The sequence below is a fragment of the Anas acuta genome, chromosome 10 (assembly GCF_963932015.1).
Source record: "Anas acuta chromosome 10, bAnaAcu1.1, whole genome shotgun sequence".
NCBI classification, from domain to species: domain Eukaryota; kingdom Metazoa; phylum Chordata; class Aves; order Anseriformes; family Anatidae; genus Anas; species Anas acuta.
The window spans coordinates 14,080,859-14,097,606 of record NC_088988.1 but is presented as its reverse complement, the minus strand read 5'-3'; the positions used below and the strand labels follow the sequence as shown (position 1 = coordinate 14,097,606).

Below are 16,748 nucleotides of genomic sequence, written 5' to 3'. Positions count from 1 at the left end.
GTGTAGCTTATAAAAGTGAAAAATGTATAGAATATTTTCCTAAATTTATACAACTCCAAGCCCCCATGTTATGTTTTATGCATACACACAGCCACAAAGCATGAAACAGCTGAGTTCAATTTTGGTAACTTGTTTCTAGCATCTCCTTCTAAACAGGGATTAGAACAACAGCATTATCTAAATCTCCTTTTTTTCTTATTTTTAATAATTTTTATTTTTAAAAAGCTCAATACAGCCTTTAGGGCTGTAACTTCTGTTCAGGTAAGCACAGGACTGCAGACTTCCAAATCTTGCAGCCTGCCAAGGAAGGAAGAGAGCATGTATAAACAACAGTAGAAGGAGCTATAAAAAAAATTAAAAAATAAAAATAAATAAGTGATGTTTTAAAGTAGATTGGTAGATTAAGCATCGTTTTAGCTAACAGACAAGCACAAGTCCTAGACAGGCTGGCTGTTATAAGAAAAATAAGACTTTTCAACTCAACACAAAGCCACAAGCAAGCTATCATCAACTAGATGGTGGCAGAACATAACAGTGTAAAAAATGGCCTGGTAGGTCCCTCTGTATTGCTCAAAATAGGGATTCCCAAAATTTTTTTTAGGAGGGAGAACTGAGAACTATTCTCCACAAAGGCACAAAGACTGCACCATTGTAATTAACATTCTCCTGTCTAGCGTGCAGGATACTTTAACAGTAATATTTTTGTAGACTTAAGACAAATCTTGGAAACAGATTAATGCATTCCCACATTAAAATTCCAAAGTAAAATATCTTTGTAGTCCCAACCAACTGCAGTAACACTTCAAGCAGGAGATTTTAGTGATGAAGTGGCATCTGCCATGGGATGGTTCTTACCAGAAACAAACCCAATTATCTTAGTCAGATATCCCCATCCATTTTTGCTACAGAAAGGTTATCTGGCTCTGCCATGACAGAAATGTAGCATTTCGGGTTCTGCAGAGAAGAGAGAATGACCCATTTAGTCAATGAAATTTTGAAGTGAACACAATTTCAAGTTCAATACTCATTTTTCTCTGGCACCAGAATGAGAGCGCTAAGCATATAACAGTTGCATTGCTCTGCCTGAGAAGTGTTCCACTGCAAGGGAAATATTTATCATGTACATTTCAGGCTTGCCAGAACATACAAAAAAAAAGAAAAACCATACCATCTCACAAGACATATGTGCCCATCTAAGTCTATGGGGAAGAAAAAAATAGGTAAAACTTACTTAGCAGAAAGTGATTGCCCATGAAATTGCATTAAAACAAAGTATAAGTTGCTCTCAAAAGCCAATACACATCGTAAGCATCTCTTTTATTTGTTGTAATATAAAGAAGCATACATCATTCAGTTCTTTTAAGTACAACTCAAATTGTACACTAACAAAAAAGATCAATCCAGACATCCATGAACATGTCACAACAGGATTCATTACATTTTGCTCTGCTGGTATTGCACTTGGAATAGTTTTGAAGTAAGGCACAGTAAAAACAAAGTCATTTAGTGCTTCTACAGCAGATGTCTTTTTTTAAACACATGCTACATGACGTAAAAGTACTTCTAGCTTATGTATATACACACAGGGAAAAAGAAAGAAGCATGCACTAGAGGATTTAGATTTCAACATATCTTGTTGTTTCATAATATACAAATAAAGTAGTTTAAAGATGTAAACAAATTGCATGCACATAAACTAGAGCAAAATCTTTAATACAGTATCTGAAAGCTATTATGCTTAAATAAAAAAATATAACTTATTAGTACTCCGGTTTATGTGCCATTTTTGTCCTGTAGAGATTAAAAATTTGTGTTGGGGTCAGGGAGTTATGGTTGGGAAGAGAGCATTTTGCTGGTTTTGCCTTTGTTTTTATTTTTTTGCTGTACACATTGGCAGCAGTACACTGGTAGGAAAGACAAATATGGCTTTTGCAAAACATAATGAAAACATGAGAAAGCACAATTGCATTTGGGGTCCAGTATCCTGGTATTTTCCAGTCCAGAACAACAACAACAAAAAACAATTGGATCTATGCTTTGAATTGGGAATGCTACACATTCCAAAAGCCCTATCTAAAGACTTTTAAACTCTACAAAAACCAGACACTTTGCCAAGTGTAAACTCCTAAAAACTAAACAAAGAAGAATCTGAATGACTTGAGCTTCGCTTTCCACTTCAAATGCTACTAAACAGGCAATAGGTTTCTCCCATGGCTGTGATAGCTGAAGTGCTATTAGATTGTCTTCAGAATTAACTAGATGCCAAGAGGGGGGTTGCCTATTTTCAAACAAGTACATTAGAGATTAAGTAAATTAACTGCATAATTTTTCTTTTCACTTTATCTTTGGCATACATTATGCCATTTTTCTAATTAAATACAGGACATGTACCACTCTACATTCCAACATATCATGCTGAAAAGGCACATTTGCTGCTGCGTGGGTGGCAAGGGAAGACTCCTTATTTTGTAAAGGGCACGGTGTTCAGTGCGACATTCTTTCCCATCCCCCAGAGAGTGTTTGGTTAGACCAGGTACAGTTCTACACAGTGGCCTCCCAGAAGCTGTCCATTTTTCTCAGCCACTGCTTTCTTAGCTAGATCCAGGCTTGGAAAAGTCACCAGTGCCTCTCCGCTGGGCTGGCCACTGAAGTTGTAAAGCACGAGGATGGAATCTGTGTGGAGCTGCAAAGGTACAAGAAGACAAAAGGAAATAAACTATTAAGGCCGAAGATGACACCTGGAAATGCAGTTTTTAAATGCTGTGCACCAGGTTCACTCCGCTCCTGTGTTTGTGGAAAGAGATTCCGGATGCAAGAACAGTAAAGAAGATGGACCAAAGATCAACAGAATCAGCAGCTCTTATTCTGCTGGAACAAAATGATGTAGACAATTCCATGCAGAGATTTTGCTAGACAAGTAACTGAGTTTAGAGGTTGACCAGAAAGAACTTAGTTGTTAATAAAGGGTAAATTGAGCAAGAAAGACCAGGCATTCAGTGAATAATTCTTGTACTATGGGGACTACCAGCAAGTGACAAAGGCTATGAACGCATGCAGATACTCGCATGCAAAGTTTAAAAAAAAAAAAAATGGATAGAGATGTATTAGAGTTCTGTGTTGGGAGGATTATCTGAACTTAAAACACAGATATACAGAGCAAGAAAGATTGCTCAGTGAAAGTCGAAGCACTACACCAGGTCTTACTGAATCAAAGAAATGTTTATTATAATTTCAAGGATGATAAGAAAAACAAGATAGAAAATTAGATTATTTAGTCATTGGATTTGATTTACTGTGGAGAGCATTTGCCCTCCTAAATTCTTAAAAGACAGTTTCAAAATACTGAGTTTAAAGCAGATGTGTCTGTATTCCCTATGGTACCCCAGCCATTTCTTACAACATACTGGAAGTCCTTCCAGGCTAAGCTTAGAAGTGCCATTTGTACGTTGGATAGAAATGAATCTGCGTGTAATTCCAAAATCAAAAGGTTGGAGGATCAAAAAAGCTCAGCATACAAGATTAGTACCAGACAAAACAAAATCTTTGCTGGAAAACCAACTATTTTATGAGTAGCAGCCTGATTCGAGTTAAGTTCATGTGACATATGTCCTCATGAGTTTATGAAGTTCTAAAATATTTAAGATTTTTAAAATAGAATTTGTGCATGCCTAGTATACCACAATACTAGACTTAGTTATTATCAGTAGTAGTTTCTGATCAGCTTTGCATTCAAACATACAAAAATAAAGCAATACATGCCAGAGCTTCAACCACCCAAACACTTAGCATGCAGTAGAGGTATTCTTAAGATATAAGCATCAGTACACTTTAGAAACTAGAAGAATGTATAGAGACATTTAGCACTGGCTTCACACAGAATTAAAGTTAATCAAGCATGCAGAAAGAAATTCATAGACAAATAAATACATCATGTCTGAAGCCCAGTTCAGGTTTAGAAATAAATTTAGTTTATTTCAGAAAAACGCTGTGCTCAAAGAGAAAGTTGTACGCAGTTCAGTTTGGGCCACAATCTGAGCAAAAAGACAGCCTGCTCTAAAATAGCTCTTTAATGTTAATCTTTATAATATCAGTCATGAATTAAGTTCAATATTGAAGTTCAAAGTTGAAAACACACACGAAGCACAATCAGCCTGTTGAGCACATATGACCGCTTTAAAAACTAGTTTAAAAAGCAGCATTAGTATAACGCTAGTGCCAGGACCCAGAAATTAATTTTATTTTAGTAAATCAGAGTTGTATAGAAAGCTAACAGAGAAGACCACATATTCCAGAAGCAACATAGGCATTAAACAAAAAAACCTTCATGTTCTTTAATACCTATGTAACAGCTTTATATTCTGATTTACATTGAGAGAAACGTGATTTCTTTATGTACCTATATTAAAAAAATAGATTCAAATCTGTACAAATCCTTTTTTTTTCCTGAATAGTTTGCTAGTAGAAGAGTGGTATCTATAATGCTACTTTGGACTGCACAGAGTTGAGCTACTCCATGAATTACTTTCTAGCCAAAGCCTGTTTCCAACTAATACATTGTAGAACCCTGTAGCTGAACTGGATTTCCAGATAATCTGAGTAAAACAAGAGAGACAAACAGATTGTCCAACGCCACATAAATGTAAAAATGCTCAGAATATTGCCAGGTATTATTCTGTGCACCACCAGGCCATGCAGCCTCTACTCTATATTCTCCTTAGTAGATCTAATAGTGGCATGAGAACCCAACTAATTTGAAAACAACTGAGTGGATGTTGATTTTGTGCAAGTTGTCTATGCTATCTATGAAGATACTGCTGTTAACATGTATTATTTGGTTATCTTTTTATTTTTTTATTTTTTGAAAAAAGTTTCAGTACAAAAAAATGGTAAAAAAAAAAAAACACAGTACTTAATCAGTAGCATTTTGAATGGAATACAATAGCATCTGGAAGTGATGAACTCCACCTAGGTCACAATGATATGCCTTTAAGAAGTATATGGTAGTGCTATCAGCAATTTTAGTTTGTTGTATTAGAAAGCCACTATACTAAAGAAGCCTCTCCTAAAAAAGAAAGTATGTAGTTCACTTTTTACTAGTGAGATCAAGAAACAGAAAAAAATAACCTCTACACAGCTATACAGTATAGAAAAGAAAGCCAGAAGTCTGTTGTTTGTTTTGTGCACACATTTTGTAGCTGTAGCAAGAAAAACGTATCTTCCACTGACATGTTAAAAGAAAAATACTGAACTGAAAGCTTCACATGAAAATAAGCACTAATCAGCTCTTCTGGAAGTCTAGCACACCATCTGAGCAAAACCAGGCACACTACCTCCACCACCACTATCCCAACAACTACAGATCACACTTGACCTATTTGCTTAGGTTAGTTGATTTTTTAATAGGACAAAAGCAGAAAGATTAAAGCAAAGATCCCAATGCAAGCTAAGAAGGGAAAAAAAAAAAAAAAAAAAAACACCAAGAAAGCTCTGCATCAACAAGCCCTTCTTTCCCTTCCCATTCACCACTGGAGGTCCAGTTTCTGCCAGTTGCATCTTACCTTCTTCGGAAGTTACAAAGAGTTACAAACAGACCCACTCTTTCGGTGCTTGTAACACACTCCTTGCTTGATCGCTCAGCTGAATAAGGCCATTGTAGTCATCGGGTGCATACTACAGTACAAGTGTGATATATGATAAATCAACAAGAGAAGGAACAGTTCTGGTACAGCAAGCCACACAGACCATCATTTGCAACCAAAATTAAGAGCATCAGCTACAACAACTGGCAGGAGACAGTGAGTTTGACAGACACCATTTTTAAGCAAGATGAAAAAAAAAATACATCAAATGAATTGGTTGTAGGAATAGATTTACAGTAAAGGCACGTGGGGAATATTCTGAACTGTGTATTTGAGCAGCTCCTATTTAAGGATGGAAACAGTTTAGACCATGAAGTATTCCTTTTTTTTTGTTGTACTTATGACTCTTAAGTATCAGCTAACAAAACTCTTAAGTTTGCATGATCTTGCTTCCAGTAATGACTCATTGGGACAGCTGACCATCTTCCAGCATGCACACTGAAGTGGAGGATTAGAAGAAGTATACAGATCTCATTGAGATTTTTTTTTTTTTTTTTTGCAGTCATGGAAATAAACTGCATCTTCTCTAGCATAGAGTGATATGCGTTTCAGCTGCATACAATACTTGCATTACAACTATACTGTAAAGTCTATAAAGAAAAACAATGTCCCAGCATGAATGCACTTGAAATATAAAAGCATTTATACTAATATAGCTTATTTCCATACTGAATAGAAAAAGGAATAAACTATACAGTATAACTGCATCATGACAGGTTTGTGGTAGAATATTTCAAATAAAAACAGTGACTGTACAGTACAGTTGCACCAATGAAACAAGACAAAACCCTCCTCACTTGTGGGTTAGATCTAACAAAAATTTGAGATCCTGCATCTGAACAGTAATCATGTATACTATTGGAGGGCCTATTACAAATATGAAATCTATACTCAGAAAATAGATCGTGAGGAATACAACACACTGTTTTTTATCTATATCTTATCGCTCCAAAATGACATATCCCAGAAGGGGACTGAGCATATTCACACATGCTACAAACACATGCTACTGCAACAGTTCCTGTAATCCAGAAGACAAAAAGTCTAGTATGACTCAAGCTCTAGAATATCCTTTCAGTTCTCCCATCTCCCTAAAATGGCTGTTTTGCATTAACATTTTAGAGGATTGCCAGAAGCATACAATGTACACATACTATGCTGGCTTCTTTGATATTCCTATAGTACAAAGAAGTCTCCTGCCAGCTTGGGGAAAAATTATATCATATTTGGGTGTACAGGACACATTGTATCCATCCAAAGTGAAGTTGAAAAGGAGATAAAAAAAAAGAAAAGCCACAACAAAACCACCATCACAGTACACACCTTCCACAGAGAGCAACCAAGAGCCCAGAGAACATTAAAGAAAAGAACCTCCCAGAATTTTTACTACTGGATTCTAGCCACCTTCACATCTAGACCCATGCCATTAAGTAAAAGACAAATATAAGAAGTATTTTCTAGATAACCTCTGCCAGGGCAACCAGACCGTGCAAATATTAGATTTATCAGTTCCCAGACCTGCCCTTGAAACAAGTCTACAAAATGTAAGTTTACTCTTTGGAAGGAATGTCTCAAGATAGTACATACTTTAGATTATCAATAGATGTACAGTATGTAAAGGTCTATAGTCTCTAGTAAGGGAGAGTGTTCAAACACATAAGCAATGAGGAAAACATGAAAGTGGGAAAATTACCCTGCACAGAAATGTCAAAGTTGTCGGACCTTAGGCCTAGGCCTAAAAAAGAAACAGAAAAAGGAATAATAATAAAAACTAGAAGTCAGTTCCAATCACAAGAAAAAAAAAAAAAGTAAGAGACAAAATGTAATTAAAACAGAAGTTGCAGGATAGTAAAGTCTTCAGACTTACGGATTACAAAGAGTAGTACTGTAGACCAAGATAGGAAATAAAAGTGGGGGAATTCTTATTCCCTGTGAATGAAATAGGAACTACCCTACCTTGCCTGAGGAAATACACCAACATGAATACTTCCAGTTCTGTCTGCTTTTTATAAATCCATAGAAACAAAACAAAATTAAATGACCCAGGGTAAACAGTGTAAAGTCAAGGGTGATTCTACAATCCCATTGCTCAGAACGGAGATACTGTTCTGGTGGTGGGCTCAATTCTGTTTCCATTTAGATATGAAAAACGCCACCTAGTGATTTAACTCCCTATATGACCAGTTACAAGTTCACCGAGCTAGATTTTGGCTGTTTCTGGTATAAATGTTGCTGAGCCCTGAGACAACACACAGCTTCATACTGTACTTCAAAGTTCCACCCTTAACAGACAAGTAACTGGTAAGAAGCTACCATCCACTGCAATAGTTCCCCCGTTAACTTAAATTCAAATAAAATTAAAAGCAGACCTCCCTGTTCCTACCTCCACTACCCTCATCATCACCTTATTCCCATCTTCCTTGCTTCTCTGAGCTGAAACACAGCCTCTTTCCTCAGACCTGCTGCTTTCTCACCTCCCCTCCTTCTGAGTTCACAGCTCTTGGAGGGCTGGACTAGATGGTCCAAAGAGGTCCTTTTGAGCCTGAAAGATTCTGTGATTCAGAAGCTTTTACTCAAACATTCTTTACTCTGAGGGTGGTGAGGCACTGGCACAGGCTGCCCAGAGAAGCTATGGATGGTGGTGTTCAGGGCCAGGCTGGATGGGGCTTGGAGCAGCCTGGGCTGGTGGGAGGTGTCCCTGCCCATGGCAGGGGGTTGGAGCTGGATGGGCTTTAAGGTCCCTTTCAACTCAAACTGTTCTGTGATTCTATGTCAAATGCAGTGTTAAATCTAGTGGTCTACTGGAATGATACAGTAGCAAAACTAAGTTTTTAAGCCATTACTTTTATCTATGAAATACATGTCTACCAAAGTTTTCTTCATCATACCCTATTAAACTGGATATTCTCATATGTTCACAGAAGATGAACAGGAGTGACCTATTTCCTAGAATTACTTAAGGAGAATGCAGAAACAAATTGAGACAAACTGAAGAAAATTTTCTTTCCTTCCCCCCCCCCTTTTTTTTCTTTTTTTTTTTTTTTTGCTTAGTCTAGTAAGGAAGAATACACAGAATACCACTGTTAAATAAAATGCTCCATTACAAAGGTCAACTTCAGATGCTAAGGACATCAACACTGAGTTACCAGAATGTGCCTGGTGCTATACTGACCCCTTTCAGTGGTTTTTAGAGATGTGAGCTAAGATAAAGAAAGATGAAAGCTACATAGGGAAGCCAGGTGTAGGAAACTAACCTAGGAGAAAGAAACAGAACAGAACCTTTGTAAGCAGTTAGCAAATAAGGTCCTGGGGTCAATAATTAATTCTACAGCAAGATGCCAGAAGGAATATGCATACATAACAACCAAAAAAAATGCAGCAGACTAGGAGAGATACTGCTGAATAGCAAAGACTGTTTCCCCATTTCCTACATTTTTCCCTTGTCAGCTCCCCTGTGGCCGTAGGGATTTTCATAGCTTAAGACATACAGTGACAAGACCATTATTGACAGACATACAGTGTCACAGCTAAAGCAAAATATTTTTTCCTGAAGGACATGGCGCTTCTTCATAGAGCCAGTGATTTACTTTACAAATGTCAAATATTAAAGTCTTCACTCGGAGGGTGGTAAGGCACTAGAACAAGTTGCCCAGAGAAGTTGTAAATGCCCTATCCCTGGAGGTGTTCAAGACCAGGTTGGATGGGGTCCTGGGCAATCCGATCTAGTAGGTGGCATCCCTTGCCATGGCAGGAGGGTTGGAAATAGATGATCCTTAAGGTCCCTTCCAACCCAAGCCATTCTCTGATTCTATATCTACCCTTCTAGGTGTTAACATTTGAAATGGCAGAGAGTTTTCAACTCATGTATATTAAATAACACCATTATTTTAATATTAAATAGTATGTATTTCAACAGACTAAAATTATACTAAATGACAGATGTATATTAAAAAACACTAACTCCTCTTTTACTAGAGTAGATGACCAACCAATACAGAAATACCAGAAAGACTATCTGCTATGCTTTCTGTAGTGCAAAGCTTTTTCAGATAAGAACCAAGGATACATTGGCTAACAAAGAAATAGAATACTACACTTTCTCCTTGCATACACTTTTTTAGTACAGCCATTTTTCCAAGGCTTTGGAAAAAAAATCTAGAAAAAATAAATCTAGATACAGTAAGTCTGGAACATAAAGAATCCAATCTGATGGCTAGGTGTTTGCAACCTTTGGCAAAAAAGTTGGCAGAAATAGCAAGAAATACCAGGCAGAAGAACTATAACTGCTAATTTACTAGTCCCGTTCTGACAGATGCTTTCTCCATACAGACAGTATTTCCAGATGGAAGACTTTTAGGAACAAAGTAAAACAAGTAACACTCTATATTCCAGCTGCATGGGAGTGACCATAACACATCTGTGTTGTCAGCTGACTTAAAGAATTCCCACTTACTATTATTTTATCACATCCTCTTTCTTTTCCCTTCCCTAGGCAGAAGGTTCTACACTAAGAATTGGCACACAGACAATGGGGTATCCCTCTCAGACTGTGAAGCATCAGATTTCAAAAGGAACCCACTGGAAAGAGAACACCTCTTTGTTCAAGCATGCATTTCATAGGGGGAGAAAAAAAAAAACTAATCCTTAAACAAGTCCATACCAAAGAAGCCTGCTATTCTAATACAAGGGAGAAAGGTTAATGCTCTTGGAACTTAGTGATCTACCTGTTCCCCTACACCTCCTTATTCCTGTTTTAAGCACAGCTCCCCACCCCAGCAAGCTTTGAATTTGGGGTCTCCAAAGATTTGGAGGATTAATATACTGCAAATATTTTATTTTTTTTTAGCCAAACATAAAAGGCACTTAGGTCTACTACAGGTTTAAATATTGATTTTAAGCCTGTTCTACACAAAAATACTTTCACAAAGGAGTCCTTACGTTTCCAGCCTAGCCTTTTCTTCAGCAAATTCAGAAGGCTTTAAATAATGTCCATATGGTGATCAGCTTTGTTCTGACAAATGACTTCACATAAAACCATCACCCAACACTTAGTTCCTTCCTTAGGTGCTCAATTTTTCTCGCTGCACTTACTGATGTGCAGAGTGATGGCCAAAACCAACACTGATGAGTCCTTTGCATGTTATTACTATTCTGCCCCACATTTTCCTCAAGCTTTTCCCAATAGGATCTGAAAGACAAATTATTTTTTTCTCAACTTTAAAATAGTGTCTACACAATTAAAGCCTTTGAACAATAAAGGAAGTTTCTGGTAAACATCCATAAATCCCTTATTTCAAATTAATGCCCAAAGACCAGCAAACCTGCTGAGAAGCTGGTGTTTTAGGACTTGTCAGGGCAACAGCTACTGTTATGTCCTATTTCGATTTTAAGGGTTGTGTGGTTGTGTGTTTTTTTTGTCCCCCACTCCACCCCGGAGTATCCTTTAGCTACGCAATCAGTCAAATAATTGACCCAGTTACATTACAATATAACTAAAAAGCAGTTTAAACATGGAAAAATTACTAAATGAGAAAGTATTATTAGCAATTTTGAATGTTACAGTGCGCTACAACATTATGAAAGGTGATGGGGAAAATACCCATCTCCAAGATTAACTATTAAAATTTCACAGATTTTTCAAGGTTGTTTAATGCTAGATACATTACACACATACAAACTGGAAGTGATTTTTAACAATAAAAATAAGAATGCATAACTTCAAGAAGAAAACAAGCTCCTGGATCACTAAACAAGAGCCTACTGCTGATAAAATAAATGAAAATTAAAATAAGTGATAAAGTGCTGATCTGCAGATTCTTAAATAATTTAAGATTAGAAGCATGTACTAATATTGAGACCAGCTTGTTGAAGCCCATAATAAGCAAACTCTCTCTCTTAACAGGCAGGTCTGGTATGAAAAGTGTTTTCACTTAAATAACAACATGTGAATACATGCAATATATGGAGCCCATGAAGACTGAAGGAAGAACACAGAAGAGCATAAAGCAGGAACTGAAACTTAAAACTTGCTCCTTTCAGACAAGGACATACAAAGACAAAAAAAATCACCCTTTAATCTCAGATTTTCCGATCTATTTCCCAAGCCCATTGAATACCAACATCAATTAGTTATGCAGAGATTAAAACCATGCCCAAAACCACTGACGATTATTAAGGGCTCACTTTATAAATGACCAGAAGCATCGTGCAATGCATCCTTGGGCAGCAGCAGAAAATGAAAAAATAATGTGAGGAGAGAGGGAAGGGGGGAAAAAAGAAAAAAAAAAAGATTAGTTATTCCTCCAGAGACATAATATTGTCCCAGTACAGTAAGTCACCACCTCTGTTTTCCCCTAAAGGAATGAGGGAGTATAAAACCAGTATTACCACATGCGGGATTCCAAGAACAATTCAAAATAATTCCTTGGCTCCTTTATAAGATATTGAACCCGATCTCATTTGGACAACATCTTCTGAAGAAATCAAAGAGGTGACCAATTTAATCACAGTAACTAATGATGTCAAGAGGCTGCAGCAGAAGAATATGAATAGCTTTCACACTGTGGTAAAATTTCCATTCATTTGAAACATTTAACCGCTTAACACAAAGGCTAGAAACTACTCTTTAAATTCAGAAAATAAGGAAAAGCTCTAATTTAACACCAGACCCGGAGTCCCGCTTCGCTAAATTGAAGATCTAGTGGATGCCAGGGCTACTAGATGTTGGAAGTCACTGACCTGCTCCATGCATAGACAGACTCATGTAATTTTTCAACAGCACACTTACACTTATAGCTGAATTTCAGTTTAGGAAGTAAGCTATCCCCACACTTAAGGTTTTAATACAACCACCATCCATACATCCATCCACCAAAAAGCAGTCAGTTAGAAAAAGGTAAACTGTAAATGGTTAAGAAATGGATCATTACTGCTGCAACGTTTGGGGGGAAAAAAATTGCTTCTTTGCATGAAAAAAAAAAAAAAGAAAAAAAATCTGCATCTCAGCCTTCAGCAATACCACTGTTAACCAACTTATATAAGTTTGAAGAACAAACTCATGCAAAAATTGCCTTCTTTTCACTTGAAGAGTGGTTTGAGACCCACCAAGAAATTCTAAATAAAGGCTTCTGAGTAGTACTAGGACAGATTTGGTATTCATGTAAATGCTGTTATCCAAAGAGGTTAAATACTCACCAGAACACACCATACTCAATTATCTTTCCTTTTAGCAAATATGTGATGGCAAAACATGGATATAGATACAGTATCTTCTGAGATGAAAGGAAGAAGACATGGAAAGACCCATCCATGAATTCAAATATGTGCTGCTGAATTCAAATATGGTGCTTTTCTTTCTTTAAATGTTCCTCTAGAAGATAAGTTTCTATGTGTTTGCCTACTGATAGAGTATCAAATCAGTAGATACTGACCAAAGTTATCTATAAGCACTTAACATACTTGCTATCAGTATCCCATGGATTGGAGAATACATTTTTTTCTTTAGGTTACAGCATAATGCAAAATGTTCCTTCCTGTAACCAAAATAAATAGTCCATGCAAGAGTGTCTGACACCAGTGTCTCTCTCCTTTTGTAACGTAGGTGTGGTGAGTTGCACTGCAGCCTACTGTACTAGAACTTTGTTCTCAGCAGTCTTTAACACGTCTTATATCCACGCATTAGATCACTGCTTTCAAATTTGGACATGCTTATTATAAGTATGAAGGCAAATGTTAATTCTAAACTACAGTGTGCTGTGAATATGTTCATCAATTTCCAAGAGCATAGGCTTGTTCAGTTTGATCTCTGCTGATCAAATAAATTCAAATAAAACATCAGGGAGAGAGACTGCATACTAACCTGGTATCCCTGGAAGAAACTGAGAATCTCCTTCATTCCTGTGTTATATGGCAAGCCCTGCATACGGACTAATGCTCCAGGCTGGGGCAGAATTGGAGTGTGGGTGGCAGTGGCAGCAGCAGCTACAGCTCCTGGAGGAGCTGCGATATACCCCACTGTGGTAGGGGATACTGGAGGACTGAAAGAGAAACAGGGGCAAAATTGTTATGAAAACCAGTAACTGATTTTAGTAGCTGGAACACACAAAGATGAAACTGAAAAAATTGAGAATAAGACGAAAAAGGCATGCGCGCACAAAAAAAAACAAAACATGAGGAAACAGCCTTGATATGGACTGCTCTGCTGACTTCCCTTATTTTTCTTCAGCGTTTGACAATTTTTGGGGAAGAGATGTAGAGGAAAATAGCTAGCATTTGCAGTCGAAGAGGTTAAGAGTGGTACTTGTTACTTCACTGTGGAGGAGAAAACCAGAAGCTACAAATGACTTGTTCTAAGATCATTAATAAAACCATACAGACAGGAGGAAATCATAGTAAGAAAAGCAGCCAAGAGCCCAAATATGGTGCTTTTAGGCCACAAAAGACGTAATATCTCCAGTCAAGACCTGTCTAGCAATTTACTATGTAGTCAGGTTAGTGTCACAAGCCTAGGAAATGTCAATGAACAAACTCTTCCCCCACAGACTCAAGCACCAGACTTCAGTAAGCCATGTTGATAATATCAATGGGAAGGGAAAAGGTAGAGATACCTGCTTTGCTTATACATGTTAAGAAGTTCTTTGGTCTCACTGATACAAGATATCTAGCAGACTTACCAGAGGTACTAAGCGTAGTATTAGTATAGAAACGGTACTGTAAGTACAAGATCAAACCAAGAGGAGGACAGAGGCATGTATTTACACAGTTTCTCATTTGGTCAAGAAATAGAATTGCCTTGATATCACCCCAATGCCAAAAATGCTGTTAAACAATACACCAACATTATCACGAGATGCAACCAAATCCTATAGAAAAGCTGAACTTCATTATAAGGCCACAGAAAAGTAGTCAAAAGGGTTACTTTCCCCGCTTATTAATGTCAACAAATTCCTAAGACTGTCTACACCTTAAGTACAAATTTCAGACCAAATGCACAGTTGCTTACTCCACTGAGATAAAATGGCAAGAGAAGCAGTTAAGTCTAGAGGGTACCTGGGATAGTAAGCTGTGTAATTCATATAAAGCTGAGCTGCCTGAGCTGGGTAGTAGGTAACAGTTGGAGGAGCAGCAGCTGATGCCTGGGGAGTCCTGGCGGCTGGCAAGAGGGCTTGTGGCTGGTAGAGCGCTGCTTCTGCTGGGATCACAGCTGCTGTTTGGAAAGCAGCATAAGCTGGTGGAGAAAGACCTAAAAACAAATGAGGACACAAGAACAACAACAACAAAACAAAACAAAAAAAAAACAATTAGAATGGAGATCTCTGCAGTAGGAAAGGAACTGTTCATCCTAATGTGACTGACTGCTCTCTAACCCCTCTCCAGGATACCCCTGTGCATTACCCTGAATGACAACTGGTGCATTTGAAATGAGCAATTCCTAAGAGATCACAACTCCTCAAGCTGAGCAGCCGTGTCCATATGTATATGGAAAGCAGGTAACTTCAGAGTTATTTAAAGAAAGCATAAAGCCATATGCATAGAGAAAGCAGGCGTGCACACCAACACACCCCTTTTTTCTTTCTAACAGAAGTTGTACTCTGTGGGACAAAAGAACCATAACATTAGCTACATGTGGGCATCTACAACTGCTGACCACAAGTTTTCATATGTAAGCCTACTGCAGCTTCAAAAAGTATTTTTAGGATACGGCAAAAGTTTTTAAGAAACACAACAGGGAAAAAAAACACTAAATCACTAGTCTGAGGCATTCTGACACAAATACCTGACTTGCATAAGAACACGAAGCTTAGTGTGCAGTCAAATTGTTTTTAAATAGTACATTTGGCTGCTTTTTACCATTTTGCAAATACACATCGTTATCTGCTTTGTGATTTGGTAGTGAGACTAATTAGAATGGTACAGTGAAGTTCCATTATAGTTCCACAATAAAGTTCACTACAATTTAATAAAAAGAAAAATAGAAAAACTAAATATCCTTCCAACTAACATATCATCCCAGTGGGTGCTTTCCTTCAAAAATAAGCCCAAAGAGTACCTTCTCAATGCTCTAAGGCAAGATAGCAGGAGCACTCATTGGCAGCTAGAATATAAAATTTCTCCCCCTTTTAAAAAATGCCTCTAATTCCAAGTAGGTTTCACTACAGGCGAGTCTACTGCAGAGCTCAGAAGAACAGTACACCCATAAAAAGCAAAGTGTGCAACAATTTCACTGGCAAGGCCTTGCTGCCCTCTATTCACCACCGAAAATACAATAAAAATGGCTCCAATCAGTCCCATTATTGCCCAAAGGGAACAATTCCAATCTCAGCATGTATACAGATGAATGATTATTGATCATGGCAAAACCCAAGTCAAAAGGTGAAAGGCCACAAAGCTTCAGCACCTACCACATATCAGCCTTTAGCAGCAGAGAGCAGAAGAATTGCAGACTTACATGGTAACTTACATGGCGGTGGGGATAAGCCACTACGATTTAAAGTGCCACCCATTAAAACAAAGTTCATCTCCTCTCCCGAACACTGGAATACTTCCACATAACGGTCCTTCATCATTTTTTTGTGACATTTTTGAGCCACCATAAAGGCTTTGTCAGCAGATTTCATTTGGATAAAAGCATCACCTGATGGTCGTCCCTATGAAAAAGAAAAATCTTAAATCAAAGTGCTTTTAGAACAACAAGAGCAAAAGAAACATAGAAAGTATTAAGATTTTGTTCTTAGAGAAGCAAATTAGTGTTCTTCCTCATGTCAACAATTATTTTTAGAAGCAAAGGCAAGACTTGTGTAGCCAACACCCTTAACTTAATACTACTTCCTTTTTCCAGAAGGAAACGTAGAATAATTTGGTATGGAAACAGAATTTGAAGGCCTCTTATCCAAACCAAAGCAGAGCTAGCTAACATATTCAGGTTACATCAGGCCAATCGTGGTCTTCTCCATTTGAATTTTAAGCATCTTCAGAGGGTAGAGAGGTACATGTAGTAGATCTCCCTCATTTGTTTCCTTTAAGGATAATACCTCAATGTTTCTGTGACCAATAGTATATTTTTTACACAAGATGACAAGAACAAAAGAAATCCTCATGGTTACATCATTA

The 16,748-nt window shown here is 37.5% G+C and overlaps 1 protein-coding gene across 7 annotated transcripts in view; it reads right to left on the bottom strand.

The window, feature by feature from the left end:
* Positions 1-1,298: 1,298 nt before the first annotated feature.
* The window catches only part of ESRP2 (epithelial splicing regulatory protein 2), a 44,873-nt gene continuing 29,423 nt past the window's right edge, over positions 1,299-16,748 (bottom strand). For 3 of the 7 annotated variants that reach the window (XM_068693466.1, XM_068693468.1, XM_068693470.1), the window contains 4 exons: positions 16,087-16,285; positions 14,688-14,880; positions 13,498-13,675; positions 1,299-2,683 (listed from right to left, as the gene is read on the bottom strand). In XM_068693466.1, coding sequence (XP_068549567.1) covers positions 2,525-2,683; positions 13,498-13,675; positions 14,688-14,880; positions 16,087-16,285 — 729 coding nt within the window. In that variant the 3' untranslated portion in view covers positions 1,299-2,524. Of the gene's footprint in view, positions 2,684-5,558; positions 5,671-6,272; positions 11,857-13,497; positions 13,676-14,687; positions 14,881-16,086; positions 16,286-16,748 lie in introns of those variants that run through there. The other 4 variants (XM_068693472.1, XM_068693469.1, XM_068693467.1 and 1 more) reach the window with 4 other exon arrangements.